This window comes from Myotis myotis, unplaced genomic scaffold, assembly GCF_014108235.1.
Source record: "Myotis myotis isolate mMyoMyo1 unplaced genomic scaffold, mMyoMyo1.p scaffold_m19_p_3, whole genome shotgun sequence".
Taxonomy (NCBI): domain Eukaryota; kingdom Metazoa; phylum Chordata; class Mammalia; order Chiroptera; family Vespertilionidae; genus Myotis; species Myotis myotis.
The window spans coordinates 24339106-24357219 of NW_023416335.1; the positions used below are offsets into that span (position 1 = coordinate 24339106).

Genomic DNA, 18114 nt, shown 5'->3' on the forward strand with positions numbered 1-18114 from the left:
TTTCTCACACCATCTTCCTCTACTCCCAACCTACTCACTTGTCTTCAGAGATCATACTTCATGCTCTTTCCCTAAGTTATTTTACCCCAACCCTCAAAGAGTCCTTTGTATCCCTGTCTCAGCTCAGCAGAGCTTAAGAAACTGGATTCTGCCACTTATGGCATCACTTTGGCCAAATTACTGAACCTCTTTGATGTGAAACAGTACAACATACCTACTTTTCAAGTTCTCATGAAGATATGATGGGATAAAGTTATGGGACGGTAACTCAAAAGAGGCACCTATAAATGCTATTTCCTATATCTCTTTTCAAAACTATTCTTCAAAGCTTATTTTGGTTAAGTGACCAACTGCCACTTTTCTTTCTTTTTTAAAATATATTTTTATTGATTCCAAAGAGGAGGGGAGAAGGAGAGAGAAAAACATCAATGATGAGAGAGAATCACTGATCGGCTACCTCCTGCATGCCCCACACTGGGGATGGAGACCACACCTGGGCATATGCCCTGGCCAGGAATTGAACAGTGACCTCCTGGTTCATAGGTCGATGCTCAAACACTGAGCCACACCGACTGGGCCAAATGTCACGTTCAAGTCAGGGTAAGTTTTTGTTTTAATATCCAAAATAAAAAGCAAGGTGATTAAAATTTTCTGTAGGCTAATAGATTTTCTATATATGATATTTACATTATTGCATTTAGATTCATACCGTTGTTTTGCACACACGTATTTACCACACTGCACATTACCCACTTAAAACAATTATGTAGTGGTACTTGAGTACAAGAGCATTAGAAAAATAATCTTTTCTATACTAAAAATACCAGGTGGGGCCAAAGTAGGTTTACAGCTATGAGTACGGGAAAGTTTATTCTTGTATTATTATTTATTAATTAGTGTTTTATTTTCCGTATGAACAACTGTAAACCTACTTTGGTGCCACTTTGTATATAAAGTGATGGTTCTGAAGGAGTAAGATATTCAACAAGACTTTCATGTTCATTACTTTTTTAAAAAAATATATTTTATTGAATTTTTTACAGAGAGGAAGGGAGAGGGATAGAGAGTTAGAAACATCGATGAAAGAGAAACATCGATCAGCTGCCTCCTGCACACTCCCCACTGGGGATGCGCCCGCAACCAACGTGCATGCCCTTGACTGGAATCGAACCTGGAACCCTTCAGTACGCAGGCCGATGCTCTATCCACTGAGCCAAACCAGTCAGGGCTTCATTACTTTTTTAAGAGATTGTAATTGTGGGCATTATTCTGCCCGTGGTTTAAAGCAGTGGTTCTCAACCTTTCTAATGTCGCAACCCTTTAATATAGTTCCTCATGTGGTGGTGACCCCCAATCATAAAATTATTTTTGTTGCTACTTCATAACTGTAATTTTGCTACTGTTATGAATCATAATGTAAGTATCTGATATGCAGGATATATTTTCATTGTTACAAATTGAATATAATTAAAGCATAGTGATTCATCACAAAAACAATATGTAATTAATTATATATGTGTTTTCCGATGGTCTTAGGCGACCCCTATGAAAGGGTTTTTCGACCCCCCAAAGGGGTCGCGACCCACAGGTTGAGAACCGCTGGTTTAAAGTAACACTTGAACAAAGTGGCAAACAGCATCATTTTCCTCAAGACCTACCAAAATAATAACACATATCTAATAGAAGGTATGATGTTCGAAACTGGAAGGGATCTTTATAGCCCAGTGCACAAAATTCGTGCACATTAAAAGGGAATTAATTAGAAATATTTTAATATTGCTATTTGCCCTTTCTCTATAATAGAAGTGTGAAAGATGAATGGAAATTAGTCAAATGTATATGAAAATAATATATAAATTTATTAATAAACAGCAACAAAAGGATATAACGGCAACAGAGGCATGATATAAAAATGACAAAAACATGATATGAAAACAACAGTGATACAAACAATGACGGATAAAGTGATTCAACTCATTCCAATATCTCCCTGTACACCACATTAAGAGTGAAAACAATTCCAGGGTGCTTGACTAATTTCCCTTGTGATGAAGTATTTAGAACTTTAACTGTAATGTCACATGCTCTTCAAACTCGAGAGAAAGCAACATATAACTGACCATGTGCAAAAATGGGTTCAGGTAGGAATATTCCTACTCTGTCTAGAGTTTGTCCTTGTGATTTATTAATAATCATAGCAAATGCTGGCATCACGGGAAACTGCTGTTGAATTAATTTAAATGGGAGGCCAGTGTCAGACGGGGACAAATCAATTCTTGGAATCAGAACAACCTCTCCCTCTGCAGATCCTGTTAATACTTCAGCTTCGATAATGTCAGGTCGTAATCTTTTGATAATAAATCTGGTACCATTACAAAGACCCCATTTACTATTAAGATTTCTCAATAGCATGATGATTGCAACACTTTCCATTTTAATTTATGACACAGCATTCCCGAAGGAGTAATACTATTAAGAAATTCGATGGCAAAATTTTCCTTTTCAGCATCATCTGTTGAATCAATGGAATCATCACTCAAATATGTGTGAAAATCTCCATGAAGTATATTCAAAATGTCTTCATTTAATTTTTGAACATGCTCATTTTTTTGGACAAAGAATTGCATGTTTAGATATATTTTTAATATTATCTATAGATATACTATTTCCAAAGGTAGCTTCAATAACAGATCCATTACAAATCATTTCACAGGGAATTTCAATAATACCCATTCCTAAATGAAAACTGCTATCGTTTGCCATCTCCAAGTTTTACTAACTATTCACTATAAGCAGAGTCCTCTGATCTCATATTTGTTGTAAGAGACAACTTTCTGAAACATCCACAAACACTGCAGTACTTTAAACTTGTTTGTACTATGGCCGATCCCATAGCATGCAGTACAATACTGAGACATTGTCGAAAATTCCCTCCAAGAACTTTCCCACCAAATACAACATTCAAATTCATAATTTCTCTTAGTAATCTGTCTATGGCTTTTATAGCATGACTGGATGCTATGATGCATTCATCAATAATGAGAAGTTGGGCCTTTTTAATAGTTTTAGCAACTTCACTGTTTATATCGAGTCTAGAAATTGAAGTTTCATTTAATGAAATTGGTCATTTATATTGGGAATGAAAGGTTTTTCCACCGAGAAGTAAATTTGCAGCAATTCCTGTAGACGCTGTGGGTAAAACAGTACCACCACAACCTCTAATATAATGTATTAAAACTTTATTGTGGGGAGCCGCTACAGTGTTTTGGACAGGTTCAAGTCTTGGACTGATGAGAGGGCACAGTCCTCTCATTGCCATGTGCAAGTCCCAACTTGGAGGGCAGGGCCCTCCCAGCACAATTATAGCCAACAGCTATAGTTGTAAGCTTGAACCTATGGTCCAAACACATGGCTCCACGTGCCTGAGTGATGTAGGCTTGATAGAGTTCAGGTGCATGTAATTTAATAGGATTGAAACCCAGGAGAATGTTGTAAATATCTTGGTCACGTCCTTACTTTGTCTCATGGCATCTGCTATAAAATAAAGACACGGCTGTGGGCATGGTCACTGTCTCTCAGAGAAGCAGCGTCCCACCGAAACCCAGCTTTCATTCTCTTGTCTGTCTTTTCCAAGCCTTTCAGCCGCCCCCACTCAGGTTCACCCTTGGCCGTGCGGGTGCGGCACACTTTATAAAGATATGCCTCCACACTCCGAGGGCGGGTTCCTGCCTCAAACTTCGCCCTTACTGGAAATAGCTCCGGGAAACAGCTGGGGGGAGGGTGCAGCCGTTTCCAAGACAACCCCGGCAGGACTGACTTCCTTCCGGTTGGTCACGCTCTGGGTTGTGATGTTACACCCAGGGTTTTTATATAAGTAGACTAGAGGCCCGGTGCACAAAAATTTGTGCAATTGGGGGGGGGGGGCCCTCAGCCCGGCCTGTGCCCTCTCAGTCTGGGACCCCTCGGGAGATAATGACCTGCTGGCTTAGGCCTGCTCCCGGGTGGCAGAGGGCAGGCCCAATCCCTAGGTGCAGCCCCTGGTCGGGCTCAGAGCAGGGCCGATTGGGGAGTTGGGGCGCCACCCCCTGTCATGCACAGAGCAGGGCGGATTGGGAGGTTGCGATGCCACCCTCAGTCACGCTCAGGGTAGGGCCGACTGGGGGGTTGGGGTGCCGCCCCCTGACACACTCAAGACAGGGTCGATGGGGAGGTTGCGGCGCCACCCCCTGTCACGCACAGAGCAGGGCCAATCAGGGGGTTGGGGCGCTGCCCCCCCGTCACGCACAGAGCAGGGCCCATCAGGGGGTTGGGGAGCTCCCCCATGTCACGCACAGAGCAGGGTCAATCAGGGGGTTGAGGAGCTCCCCCTGTCACTCACAGAGTAGGGCCGATAGGGGAGTTGGGGCACTGCCCCGTCACACACAGAGCAGGGCCGATCAGGGGGTTGGGGCACCGCCACTGTCACACTCAGGGCAGGGCTGATGGGGAGGTTATGGCTCTACCCCATCACACACAGAGCAGGGCCCGTGAGGTGGGGGTTGGGGCGCCGCCTGGATCAGGTTGGGGGTCCCCACTGGGGTGCCTGGCCAGCCTGGGTGAGGGGATGATGGCAGTTTGCAGCTGGTCACACACCCTTCAGGGTGGGGGTCCCCACTGGGGTGCCTGGCTAGTCTGGGTGAGGGGCTGAGGGCTGTTTTCAGGCTGGCGGGTGACTGAAGCTCCCAACCGCTCCTTTTTTCTTTTTTTTTAATTCTGAGCCAGCTTTAGCTTTGAGGCTTGGCTCCAGCTCTTAGGCCTCCGCTGCTGAAAGCAGGTTTCTGGCCTTTGTTTACCTTCTGTATTTGAAACAATGTTGTGATCCTGCTAACTGAAGCCCGGTGGACTAAAGCAGGTTTCCAGGGTTTTGTTTAGCTTCTATATTTGTAACATAGTTGCTTAGAGTTGCAGCTCAGAGGCCTGCAGCGGCAGGCGGGGAACGTTGGAGTCCTCCGTCACTGAAGCAAGCAAGCCTTATGTTCACTTTAAGCTGCCTGGCTGCCGGCCGCCATCTTGGCTGGCAGTTAATTTGCATATTGCCCTGATTAGCCAATGGGAAGGGTAGCGGTCGTACGATAATTACCATGTTTCTCTTTTATTAGATAGGATTATAGCCCTAGTCGGTGTTGCTCAGTGGTTAGAGTGTCGACCCACCCAGTGAAGGGTCTCGGGTTGGAATCCTGATCATGGGTATGTGCCTGGGTTGCAGGGTCAATCCCCGGCCCCAGTCAGGATGCCTCACATCGATGTTCCCCCCCTTTCTTTCTCTCTCTCTCTCTCTCTCTCTCTCTCTCTCTCTGTCTCTCTTCCCCCTCCCTTCCTCCCTCTCAAACATCAATGGGAAAACTATCCTCCTTGGGTGAATTATTAACAAAAAAATATAATAAATAAATATAAATAAAAACCATTATGTATTCATTTTACTAAAAATAAAAATCCTTGTGAAAGGCTATATATGACTAACAAAGTGATTAAAGTTATTCAAAGTCAGACAGATATTCTGACTGTAAGTCCAATACTCAAAACAGCTTCAACTTAATCACTCAATGAAATAAAAAAAAATTTGCAATTTACACATACTTTATTTACTTGATTAAAAGCCTTCTTATGGTACATGCAATGTTTTACACAGTTGATCTCAACTTTGTTCACACTGGCTTCAAGGAGTTGTATTTGGGTTTCTATGCTCGAGACTCTGCTCAATTGCTGCTGTTGCCATTGGTTTGTTTTCTTTCAGAATCAAGGTAGGTACTTTCATATAAAATCTTTTCTTTCATTCCTCCTCTGGCAATTCTTTCCTGGATTCTTAGGTTGGCAAAATTATACCTACAATGGAATCAGCATCCTAAAGTCACCAAGATAAATTCTCCTACTCCAACATCAGATGATCTTCCAATTCTACTGGGTTAATAAAAATGTCAAAGGCCAGCCACCACAGAGCCTAATGAACCATATAATACCAAGTCCTGTGCACTGGGACTACTAACCTATAAAAAGCCTAACAGTATTATTTAAAAAAAACAAACAAACATGAAAATAATCAATTCTATCCTAGAAATGTCTATCTGCAATGCTGATAAACAATTAAAAATCAGTACTTCTCTAAGCTGTCTTCAAAGTCCTCAGAGAAACTGTCCCTCTTCCTGAAGAATAAAAAGATTTTTTTAAAAAGCAATGTAATAATTTTAAGTAGTTACCAGTACCTTATCTTCTCTACACTAAACTAATACTGCCCAGAACACCCATGTGGACATGCACACACGCACATACACCTTCAGTGGATATTACATCAAATTAAAATTTTTGCCCTGGTCAATGTGGCGCAATGGTTGGAGCATCATCCATGTAGCGAAGGGTCTTGGGTTCGATTCCCAGTCAGTCAGGGCCCTTGTAAGAGGCAACCAATCACTGTTTCTCACACTGATGTTTCTCTATCTCTCATCAATGAAAATCATATCCTCAGGTGAGGATTTACAAAAAAAATTCTTTCAAACATAAATATATTTCATATTCAATATTACCTCCGTAACAATATAAATAAAGCCTTGGGTGTTTAACAAGTGTAAAGCTTGAAGACAGTAGCTTTTCAAAAGAAAAGATAGTGTAATGAGAGTGGAGAACATAGTGACGTAATACTCAAGAAGGAAAGCCCTGACAAGTGCAGACTGCACACACACAATGAGAGATCAGGAAAGCTAGGCTGAAGCAGCCAGCTTGGTTTCATGCTGCAAATTTTGGCAGGCATTCAATTTCTTCTGATGTTTTCCTAGCTGCACATTTATCTATGCAATGTCACCAGATCTGGGGGGAGAGCGAGGTTGAGAGGAGGGGAAAGAGGAGAAAAACTCTTTTACAGGCTGCCAGCCCCTCAGCTTATGCTGTTACAAAGGATGTCTAGAAGCCAATGTACTGCACAGATCCAAATGCTGCAAGCAACCATACACCTGCACACACGCATAAATGCACGCATGCACACATAAGAACAACTGCAAAAAAGGGAAGTGCCTTTGGAAAGAAGAAAGCCTATAATTAAAGTCTTGATTCACAAGCAAAGATTCCCTTCTGAAATCTATTTCAATTCTTGGGCAAATGGGAGAAAAGGAAGGATGTTTCCTTATTCCACAAAAAAGCCTGAGCTGGTCTAGTCCATGCCAACTACAGCATATGCTACCACAGAAATAAACCAATATTATTTCTGAGAAGCAAAAGTATCCTATCAAATAACAATCACCTTATACCGGTAAATACCTAATGTACACTTTGCCAATAACTATAGTGAATAAAAAGGAACTTTTTTTTTTTTTTAAATATATTTTATTGATTTTCCACAGAGAGGAAGGGAGAGGGATAGAGAGTTAGAAACATCGATGAGAGAGAAACATCGACCAGCTGCCTCCTGCACACCTCCTACTGGGGATGTGCCCGCAACCGAGGTACATGCCCTTGACCGGAATCGAACCTGGGACCTTTCAGTCCGCAGGCCGACGCTCTATCCACTGAGCCAAACCGGTTTGGCGAATAAAAAGGAACTTTAAGAAACAGTTCAGTGTCATCTTGCTTGTACATAGGAATGTTTACTATTCTTAGCACTCCTATAAGTGTGAGTGTACACAATAGTAATACTGAAACCAAAACTGTAACGAGAATATAAAAGTAGAGGTCAAAAATAGCTCCTAAAAACAGGACTATTAGGTTCTATAAATGGACACTCTAACCCCATAATTCATTATATAAGTTATTACTACCAAAGGTAACACATAAAAATAACTGAGCAATTATTTAACCTGAGAAACCAGTCACCCTATTCCAATCTAAAACCAAAAAGCTTTCTCAAGATAAAAATGCTGTATCTCCAAAAACTGCATATACTCTGACCCTAAGAATGTGTCATAAGAAACAAACAGGAAATATCAGAGTTATAAATAACTTTGCTCTACACTGACACAGTTTATACATACAAAATAGAGTAGCTTCAACCAAAACTAGTGCTTACGACTTCCTTCAGATTAAATTTAACAATTAATCAGGTAAGGAGATAGCTTGATAGAAGGATATCCAAGTTCTCTAGCCCTGGTTCTCCAAGTATGGGCAAGTAACTTCATCTGTCATGGTTCTTTATTTGTAAAATAAAAATATGACATGACTATCTCAAAGTCTCTTTTAGTTCTTAATTTCTAAAATTATAGGTATTTTAAATACAAAACAGGATTTCCTACTTTCAAGGAGCTCATAATTTAGTTATAGGTCATCATAATGGGTAATCATAAATGAATTAACAAATCATGTAAGACAGTGACTAGTCCAGAGTAGTTACTCAACAAGTGTGTAAACCAGGGGTCCTCAAACTTTTTAAACAGGGGGCCAGTTCACTGTCCCTCAGACCGTTGGCGGGCCGGATTATAGTTTAAAAAAAAACTATGAACAAATTCCTATGCACATTGCACATATCTTATTTTGAAGTAAAAAAACAAAATGGGAACAAATACAATATTTGTATTTGCATGTGGCCCGCGGGCCGTAGTTTGAGGACTCCTGGTGTAAACTATGCTTAATGAGACACTAAACTTTAAGGGCTTAGAAAATAAAGGAGAGTTGAAGTTGAAACAACTTCAGAACAGCAAAGATTTCTGCTGGGACTAGGAGGTTCACTAGGATTTTAATTTTTTAACTTCATAACCCCAATCAATTAATTCAAATTCCATGTAATCATTACCCTCATTCTATGGATAAGGAAAAAGATATTAAGCATTAAGCTTAAATGATATTAAGCATTAACAAGATAAAACACACATTTGTAAATTTTTTATGACTTAGCCCAAAATATCCCTCAGTCTAGTATGATTGATTTGTACGTAGCCAGCCAGACTTAATAAAAGATTAAGCTAAGTGTGAACATGACAAGCTTGATCAATAGGAGTAAATCACAAAGCTCCTCTCATTAGGATAATCTAAAGTTAACATTTCTAACTTCAAAACCCTAAAGCCAAATAACAGAAACAAAACCTGTTCTCAAGTGGTATTTTCTCTAATACTGTTCTTAAAAACAATGCTGCTTAATAGAACTTTCTGTGATGATGAAAATTTTCTGCATCTGTGCTAATACAGTTACCACTGAGGCTACTAGTTACTTGAAATATGGCTACCATTTTAATTTTAATTTAAATAGCTGCATGTGGTTAACCGCAACTATATTGGTACAATTCTAGAAAGTCTGTATGGAGGGAAAATTTTAAAAACTGATGAATAGTTTTGAAGTTATAGAATAAAGCAATATAAAAAGTGAATACAGCAATGTCTATATAGCAAATTTTTTACCTTGAAAAACAATCCTATATAATAAACCGGTAATATGCAAATTGACCGTCACTCCAACACACAAGATGGCCACCCCCATGTGGTCAAAGATGGCCGCCCCCATGAGGACACAAAATGTTCGCCACAAGATGGCCAGCAGGGGAGGGCAGTTGGGGGTGACCAGGCCTGCAGGGGAGGGCAGTAGGGGCAACCAGGCCGGCAGGGGAGGGCAGTTAGGGGTGACCAGGCCGGCAGGGGAACAGTTAGGCATCGATCAGGCTGGCAGGGGAGTGGTTAGGGGTGATCAGGCTAGCTGGAAGAAGCAGTTAGCGACAATCAGGCAGGCATCCAGGCAAGCAGTTGGGAGCCAACAGTCCTGGATTGTGAGAGGGATGTCCGACTGCCTGTTTAGGCCCGTTCCCATTGGGATCCCTCGAGGGGATGCCATCGGGCATCCCTCGAGGGGTCCCAGATTGGAGAGAGTGCAGGCTGGGCTGAGGGACACACACATCCCCTGCACGAATTTTGTGCACCAGGCCTCTAGTTTTTAATATAAACTCTACAGTGTATTATTTGCAGTACCCTTTGCAAAGCTAGTTACCAAGTGCCTCACATCCTTCATCTTTACTATAATTCTCACAGGGTTGGCTGGTGAAAATACAGCTAGTTACTAGTTCTCTTTCTTCCTCCATAACATGAAGATAACAATAACTAGACCTGTCTGACATGATTAAATAAAATGAAATCGAAACGATAAAGTACTCTGAATTAAAACATAAAAAGGTGGCTCTGGCTGGGTAGCTCTGTTGGTTAGAGTGTTGTCCCAATACACCAAGGTTGCAGGCTTGATCTCTGGTGAGGGCACATAAAAGAATCAACCAATGAATGCATAAATAGGTGGAACAACAAATCGATGTTTCTCTCTCAAAAAAATTGCTTTATATAAAAATAAAATTTCAGCCGAAACCGGTTTGGCTCAGTGGACAGAGCGTCGGCCTGCGGACTGAAAGGTCCCAGGTTCGATTCCGGTCAAGGGCATGTACCTGGGTTGCGGGCACATCCCCACTGGGGGATGTGCAGGAGGCAGCTGATCGATGTATCTCTCTCATCGATGTTTCTGACTCTCTATCCCTCTCCCTTCCTCTCTGTAAAAAATCAATAAAATATATTAAAAAATAAAAATAAAAAAAATAAAAATAAAAATAAAAATAAAAATAAAATTTCAGAAAATTATTTTTAATGCTATCATCTCAGGAAATGTCATAATAACCATGATTCTCACTGAACAATTATATACTGTATATTCTAGGTCCATATAACCTAACAAGGGAGCAAAAAAAATTTTTTAAAGAAAAGGCATAACAAAAGTGTCTTCATGGAAAAGATAACATGAGGTCACCCTAAGATGACTGTGTGTGTATTTTACATTCTTCACAAAGCTTTTAATAATGTCTTTTACCTTTTTCCACAAAACATTCAATATTAGTTGCATCCTTTGTTCAAAGAACAAACGTCTAAATTTTTTAAAAAGTACATATTTACCTAACAAAAATTAAAAACCCAATACTGGAGTGATAAGTTTATCTTCATAGAAGCAGTTTTACTGTATACTGTCATAGGTATTAATCTCAATTATAATGCTACTAGAGGTCTGGTGCACAAAATTCGTGCACTCGGGGGGTTGTCCCTCAGCCCAGGCTGCACCCTCTCGCAGTCTGGGAGCCCTCAGGGTATGTCCGACTGATGGCTTAGGCCAGTGATGGCGAACCTATGGCATGCGTGTCAGAGGTGACACGCGAACTCATTTTTTTGGTTGACTTTTCTTTGTTAAATGGCATTTAAGTATATAAAATAAATATCAAAAATGTAAGTCTTTGTTTTACTATGGTTGCAAAGATCAAAAAATTTCTATATGTGACATGGCACCAGAGTTAAGTTAGGGTTTTTCAAAATGCTGACACACCAAGCTCAAAAGGTTCGCCATCACTGGCTTAGGCCCACTCCCCCGACCCATGGGCCTAAGCCATCAGTTGGACATCCTTAGCGCTGCTGCGGAGGCAGAAGAGGCTCCCGCCACCGCCGCTGCGCTTGCCAGCCAAGAGCCTGGCTTCTGGCTGAGCAGTACTCCCCTGTGGGAGCACACTGACCACTAGGGGTAAGCTCCTGCATTGAGCATCTGCCCCCTGGTGGTCAGTGTGCGTCATAGTGACCAGTCTTTTGCTGTTCAGTCCATTTGCATATTAGCCTTTTATTATATAGGATTAACAACTCCCTGGCTGGAACTTAAAAAACGAAGATGAAATTCTATGGTGTATACTTGACAATAAAATTCTGCCCTCTCCCTAACTTGAGTTCAGTTTTGCTTTATGTATTATTTATAAATGATAACCTTACCTAATAATAGACAAAGATGCTAATTGACTGTACATTTGCTACACTAACCAGCCAATCAGAGTATGCAAATTAACCTAACAAAGATGGCGGTTAATTTGCATACTAGGCTCCAAGTGGTGGAGCGAAGCCTGACAGCCCAGGGGCAGAGCAGCAGGGCCTGACAGCTCCGGGGCTGACTCCGGCCAGAGCCCCGGTCAGAGCAAAGGCCTGGGTCCTGGGTGCTGGAAGAAAACCGGTGCCAGCAGCCAGAGGAAAGGAAGGCCTATTGCACAAATCTCTTCATGCAACAGGTCTCTAGTCTATATAATAAAAGCCTAAGCAACCATTATGGCAGAACGACCAGAATGACAGGTCACTATGATGCGCACTGACCACCAGGGGGCAGATGCTCAACACAGGAGCTTCCCCCTGGTGGTCAGTGCGCTCCCACAAGGGGAGCCCGCTCAGCCAGAAGCCAGGCTCACAGCTGGCAAGCGCAGCGGCGATGGCAGGAGCCTCTCCCACCTCCGCGGCAGCACTAAGGAGCAGCAAACAGGTGGGCAGTAAGGAGCAAATGGTCCTGGACTGCAAGAAAGAGCAGGCCAGGTTGAGGGGACCCCTCACCCCCCACCCAGTGCATGAATTTCACGCACCGGGCCTCTAGTGTATAATAAAAATAATTATAGCAATTGCTATTATTACTAGCACCCACCTCTAAATTGCCTTCCACTCCCAGCTGTGTGCTCCTCATTCCACCTCACACCCCTTTAAAAAGTATCTTAAAGCCCATCTTTCCAAACTACTCACAAATGTGTACTACAACTATCTATAGGACAAAGTGGCAAGAGAGTGTGAACTTAATCTGAGAAAATTCTTCAACAGTGCAAAACACTCTCAGTAACTTTTTATTAAAAGTAGGCCAGAAGCTTGCAGATCAGACAACCCATGTATTCCTTGAGCGAACAGTATAGCAAAGCACAGTAGTACCATTCTACGGGAAAATAAAAGAGAATTAGGTTCAGATTCTAGGATTTCAACCTTATCTGTTAGGCAATTATCCTATACTGGAGGCCCGATGCATGAAATTCGTGCATGAGTAGGGTCCCTAGGTCTGCCCAGCAATCAGGGCAGATCGAGGCCTTCTGGCTGCCAGCAGGGCCATCCTTCCAGCTACCAGCCAGGGCCTCACTTCTCCAGCTGCCAGCTGCCGGCTGGGGCCTTCCTTTGTTTCACGCCACCCCCTGGTGGTCAGCGCACATCATAGCAAGTGATAGAACTCCCGGTCTCCTGGTCGAACTCCCGTGGGGACACTTCATATTAGCCTTTTATATGTATCCTATATAATAAAAGGGTAATATGCAAATTGACCCTAACAGCAGAACGACTGGAAATGACTGGTCACTATGACACACTGACCACCAGGGGGCAGAAGCTCAATGCAGGAGCTGCCCCCTGGTGGTCAGTGTGCTCCCACAGGGGGAGCTCTGCTTAGCCACAAGCCAGGCTGCTGGCTGCCAGTACAGCGGTGGTGGTGGGAGCCTCTCCCACCTCCTCAGCAGCGCTAAGGATGTCCAACTGCAGCTTAGGCCTTCTCCCCGCTGGCAAGTGGGCATCCTCCGACGGCTGCCGGGCTGCCGGGCTGCCAGAGGGATGTCTGACTGCCACCTTAGGCCCAATCCCCAAGGGAGTGGGCCTAAGCCAGCAGGTGGTTATCCCCCGAGGGTTCCCAGACTGCAAGAGGGCACAGACTGGACTGAGGGACCCCCCCCCAAAGTGTGCAAATTTTTGTGCACCGGGCCTCTAGCAGATAATAAAAGTCTAATATGCAAATCAACTGAATGCTATGACGCACACTGACTACCAGAGGGCTGATGCTCAACGCAGGAGCTGCCCCCAGCCCACAGGCCCCAGGCAAGCCAAGGCGGATGCCAGCAGGGGCCCCACAATCACCCCGCCAGTCACCCCACAGAGGGAAGCAATCGGTAGCGGAGGCAGGGGTTGAGGCTGGCCAGTGAGCAGGCCAACGCTACGCCCCCCCCAGGTCACCCCACCAGTCACCTTCCCTCAGAGGGAGGCGACCGGCAGCAGCGGGGTGATCAGGGGATGGGGGTAGCCGGTGAGCGGGCTGGTACTGGCTCTCGATCACCCCGCCAGAGCGGGTGGAGCCAGGCTGGCCAAGGCAGGTGCCAGCAGGGGACCTCCCAATCGCCTCACCGGTCGCCCCCCAGATTGGCCCTGATCGCCAGCCAGGCCTAGGGACTCTACCCATGCACAAATTTTATGCATCGGGCCTCTAGTGTTTACTAATTAGGACAGTTCTACAAAACTCTTGGCTCAATGTTTATGTTCAGTCCACACACAACCCAGAGCTCTACCTAGCTTCTTCCTACCACTTTTAGGCATCTCTCTTCCCAATTTAAAGCCCTCAGGCTCAGAGCACCCCATCCTACAACAACTGATTATAATCTACATCCCCCCAGTACTGTGATTTATGAGACAGTCCAGGTTTAGACCCATTTTCCTGGCACTCCATTTCATCTCAAAAATGACCTGGTTTGAATGACAAATTATATGCTCACCCTAACCTTCACTAACTCAGCAGTCAGTCCCAGCCAGGATTAGCAACTCTACGCTCTACTACATGTCCAAACATTCTTGACTCCAGAGCCCTCTGTCTTGAATCTCTTTATAGAAGGTTAAGAGAGCAGCAAATATGTGAACAGTCAAAAGTAAAGGATTAGAAAGGGACAATACAAGAACCTAAATAGGAGCCCCCTGAGGATAAGCATAACAGAGAAACATGAAAATGAATATTATTACTGATGCTTTACATCTGGTTGGCCCATAACATGTCATTCAGTTTATTGCACTAAGTAGCTAGAGAAAAGAATGCTAATCAGACTCTAGTGGCTATTGCTTTTTCAAATGTTTTATTGATTTTTAAAGAGAGAGGAAGGGAAAGAGAGAAACTTAGATGTGCCAGAGAAACATCGATTAACAGCCTCCTGCATGCCCCTTACTGGGGATTGAGCCCACAACCCAGGAATGTACCCCAACCAGAAATCGAACCGGTAACCTTTTGGTGCATGGGACAATGCTCACAGAATTGAGCCAGACCAGTCAGGGCTAGTGGGTATTGTTTTAAATAAAAATTTTAAATTTAGTTTAGACCTATGCCTACAGATATCCTTAGAGGTTTCTATTCAAATAAAAATATTAATAAATACAATGATTAGTACCAGACTTAATTACTATTATCTTCATAATTCTAAAGAAAGCATTAAGTGTAGTATCTTAATGTAGGTTCACTTGGAGCCTACTGCAGTGGCTATTATGTTTTTATCCACCAACTACCATCTCACAAGGGCACTATACCCAGGTTGTGCCAATTGTAAAAATGCATTCTGATTCATTCTTTCAAAAACCTTTACATGACTAACAAATGCCCCAGACTGTACTAGAACTGGAAATACAAAGTTAAACAAGATAATGCCCCTAAATCCAAGTAATTTGCATAGTCTAGTGGTAAAAAAGACAAAACCCAAATAAAGAGATGGATAAAATGACTCTCAACTGTAAGTGGTACTATGAAGCAAATAAGGAGCTTGGAAAAAGACAGGAATGAAGGAGGAGCTTCATGCTTTAGAAAGAGAACCTCTCTGAGGCAGTGACATTTAAGCAGAGGTCTAATGAGAAGCTTTACCCCTAGAGGGGTAAATCACTGCATGCAGAAGGAAAAGCTGTGCAAAGATCTTAAGAAACTAAGAGAGTCCCTTGCTGGTGTGTGTGAGTCAGTTGCTTGAACATCATCCCATGCACTGAAGCAGTCGCTGGTTGATTCCCAGTCAGGGCACATGCCAGGGTTGCAGGCTCGATCCCCAGTAGGGGGCCTGCAGGAGGCAGCCAATCAATGTTTCTCTCCCTTTCTCTTTCTAAAATTATAAAAACATATTTTTAAAAAGAAACTGAGAGAAGATGAGCAGTGCGGTTACAAAACAGTAAGCAAGACTGATGGTTTGGATATGAAACAAAGGGCTATTCCTGAAAGGAAATCAAGGAAGGGATCAAGGACTCCTGGTTTTCTGACTATGAGTGTTGGATTTACTGATATGAAGAAATTTAAAACACACAGAGAGGAGAAGGCATGGGGGGAAAAGAGGGAGGAGGAATCAAGAGTTTGTTTTGTTCACATTTTTTGAGTTAAGATGTTCAAGTAAGTCAGGCTGAAAATCCCAGAAGTTTTCTGAACAAAGTTTGAAAAGAAAATCCCTTTTTACTTCTAGGTCACAAGGATGGAAGGATCTGGATCCTAAAACACCTGCAACCATGTTCCCAACCATTTGAAGAAAACCTGTCTGAGACAGGAGACAGTGTTACTAATTGAAAGAAGCAGAGATGAAAATAGAGAAACCAAGCAATAATATAATCCTTGGAGCAGTTGTCCCTAAAGCCAACTCCATTCATACCCTTCCTTGAAGTTTGATCATAGCTACTAATAAAACACTCTTTTTACTCAAGTGTTTCAGTCACTTACAAACCCAGACTTAATATACTCATACATGCTAATTTATATTTCTGTTACTAAGTAAATTAGGAGCCAGAAAATAAATTTAGTTCTAGAAACTCAAAAAGGAAACAAGTTTGCAGCAAGGAAATGTAAGAAGTTTAGGGTCCAGAACTAACTTTGAGGAGAACAGGTTTTTGTGTTGTTTTAAAAAAAAAAAACAAAAACAAAAAAACCCACAAAGGAGAAAATAACCCAATTTAAAAAATAGAAAAATAAACGAAATGACACTTCACCAAAGAAGTTATAATAAGCATATGAAAAGGTGTTCAACATAACTAACCATTAAGGAAATGCTAATTAATTCACAATTAAATACCACTATATACCTATTAGAATAACTTTTTTAAATGACAATTTCAAATGCTAGTACGGATGGAGAACAAATGAAACTCTCATGTACTGCTGGTAAGAATGCAAAACAGAACAGCCACTATGCAAACCGTTTGGTAGTTTCTCATAAAGTTAAACATACACTTACCATACAACCCAGTAATCCCCTTCCTAGGTGTTTACCCAACTGAAATGAAAACCTACTGTAGTAGTCTGAAAAATGGCTCCAAAGATATAGGGTCCTAATCCTTGGACCCCGTAAATGTTAACTTATTTGGGAAAGGGTCTTTGCAGATGTGATAAATGAAGGATTTTGAGGTTAGAGATTATCCTGGATTACCAGCTGTGCATTAAATACTATCACAAGTATGAGAGAGAGAGAGAGAGAGAGAGAGAGAGAGAGAGAGAGAGAGAGAGAAGAGAATTTGAAATACAGATGATGTAAATAAGGAAGCAGATACAGCAACAAGGCAAGAAATGCCAGGAACCACCAGAAGCTAAAACAGGCTGTAAAGGGGATGTGCCCCTGCCAACACCTTGATTTTGGCCCTTGATACTGATTTCAGACCTCTGACCTCCAGACAGGTAAGAGAATAAATTTATGTTGTTTTTGAGGTACCCAGTTTGGCAATGTGTCACACAGAAAACTAAGATATCTATGTTCACACAAAACCCTGCATATAAATGTTTATAGCAGCCTTATTCATAATTGCCAAAAACTGAAACCAACACAATACCCTTCAATAGAGAAAGAAATGAACTATGTGGTGCATATATACAATGGAATACTACTCAGCAATTAAAGGAACAAAATATTGATACACACAACATGAATGAATCTCAAATGCATTATGTTAAATGAAAGAAACCAGACTCAAAAGGCTATATATGATTTATTTATATGATAATCTGGAAAATGCATGACTACAGGGAGAATGACAGCTCGGTAGTTTGCCAGTTCAGGGGGCAGTCAGAGGGTAGCATGAGGGAAGTTTATAAGGGGATACTGGAATTATTCTGTATCTTCATTGTGGTGGTGGCTGCACAACCCTTTGAACTTGTCAAAACCATAAAACCATACACTAAAAAGAATCCATTGTTGTATATAAATTTATAAATGCAGTGTTGCAAAGGGGAGTAGCTATGCCATTTACTGTTTTTCTGAATGCTCATATGCACACATGTCCAATCACTCCTTTATTCAATAAACACTCAAACATCAGATATGTGATTCCTTGATCCATCTTAACCAAGGTTGTGAGTCCTTTTGTAACTTTCATTCAAAAACCATCCTTGATTAATTTATTAACCCTACTAGAGGCCCGGTGCACGAAATTCGTGCACTGGGGCTGGGGGCAGTCCCTCAGCCCAGCCTGTGCCCTCTCACAGTCTGGGAGTCCTCGGGGATGTCCAACTGATGGCTTTGGCCCCGCGGGAGCAGGCCAAGTCGGTCAGTTGGACATCCTTAGTGCTGCCGTGGAGGCGGGAGAGGCTCCTGCCACCACCGCTGCACT

At 42.4% G+C, this 18114-nt stretch overlaps 1 protein-coding gene across 8 annotated transcripts in view; it reads right to left on the bottom strand.

Annotated features, from left to right (window-relative positions):
- Positions 1-18114, bottom strand: part of KAT6A (lysine acetyltransferase 6A) — a 134354-nt gene that overhangs the window by 71666 nt on the left and 44574 nt on the right. For 2 of the 8 annotated variants that reach the window (XM_036300725.1, XM_036300724.1), the window contains exon 4: positions 5617-5862. The exons of the other annotated variants lie outside the window; for them this stretch is intronic. In XM_036300725.1, coding sequence (XP_036156618.1) covers positions 5617-5652 — 36 coding nt within the window. In that variant the 5' untranslated portion in view covers positions 5653-5862. The remainder of the gene's footprint in view (positions 1-5616; positions 5863-18114) is intronic. 8 annotated transcript variants of the gene reach the window in all.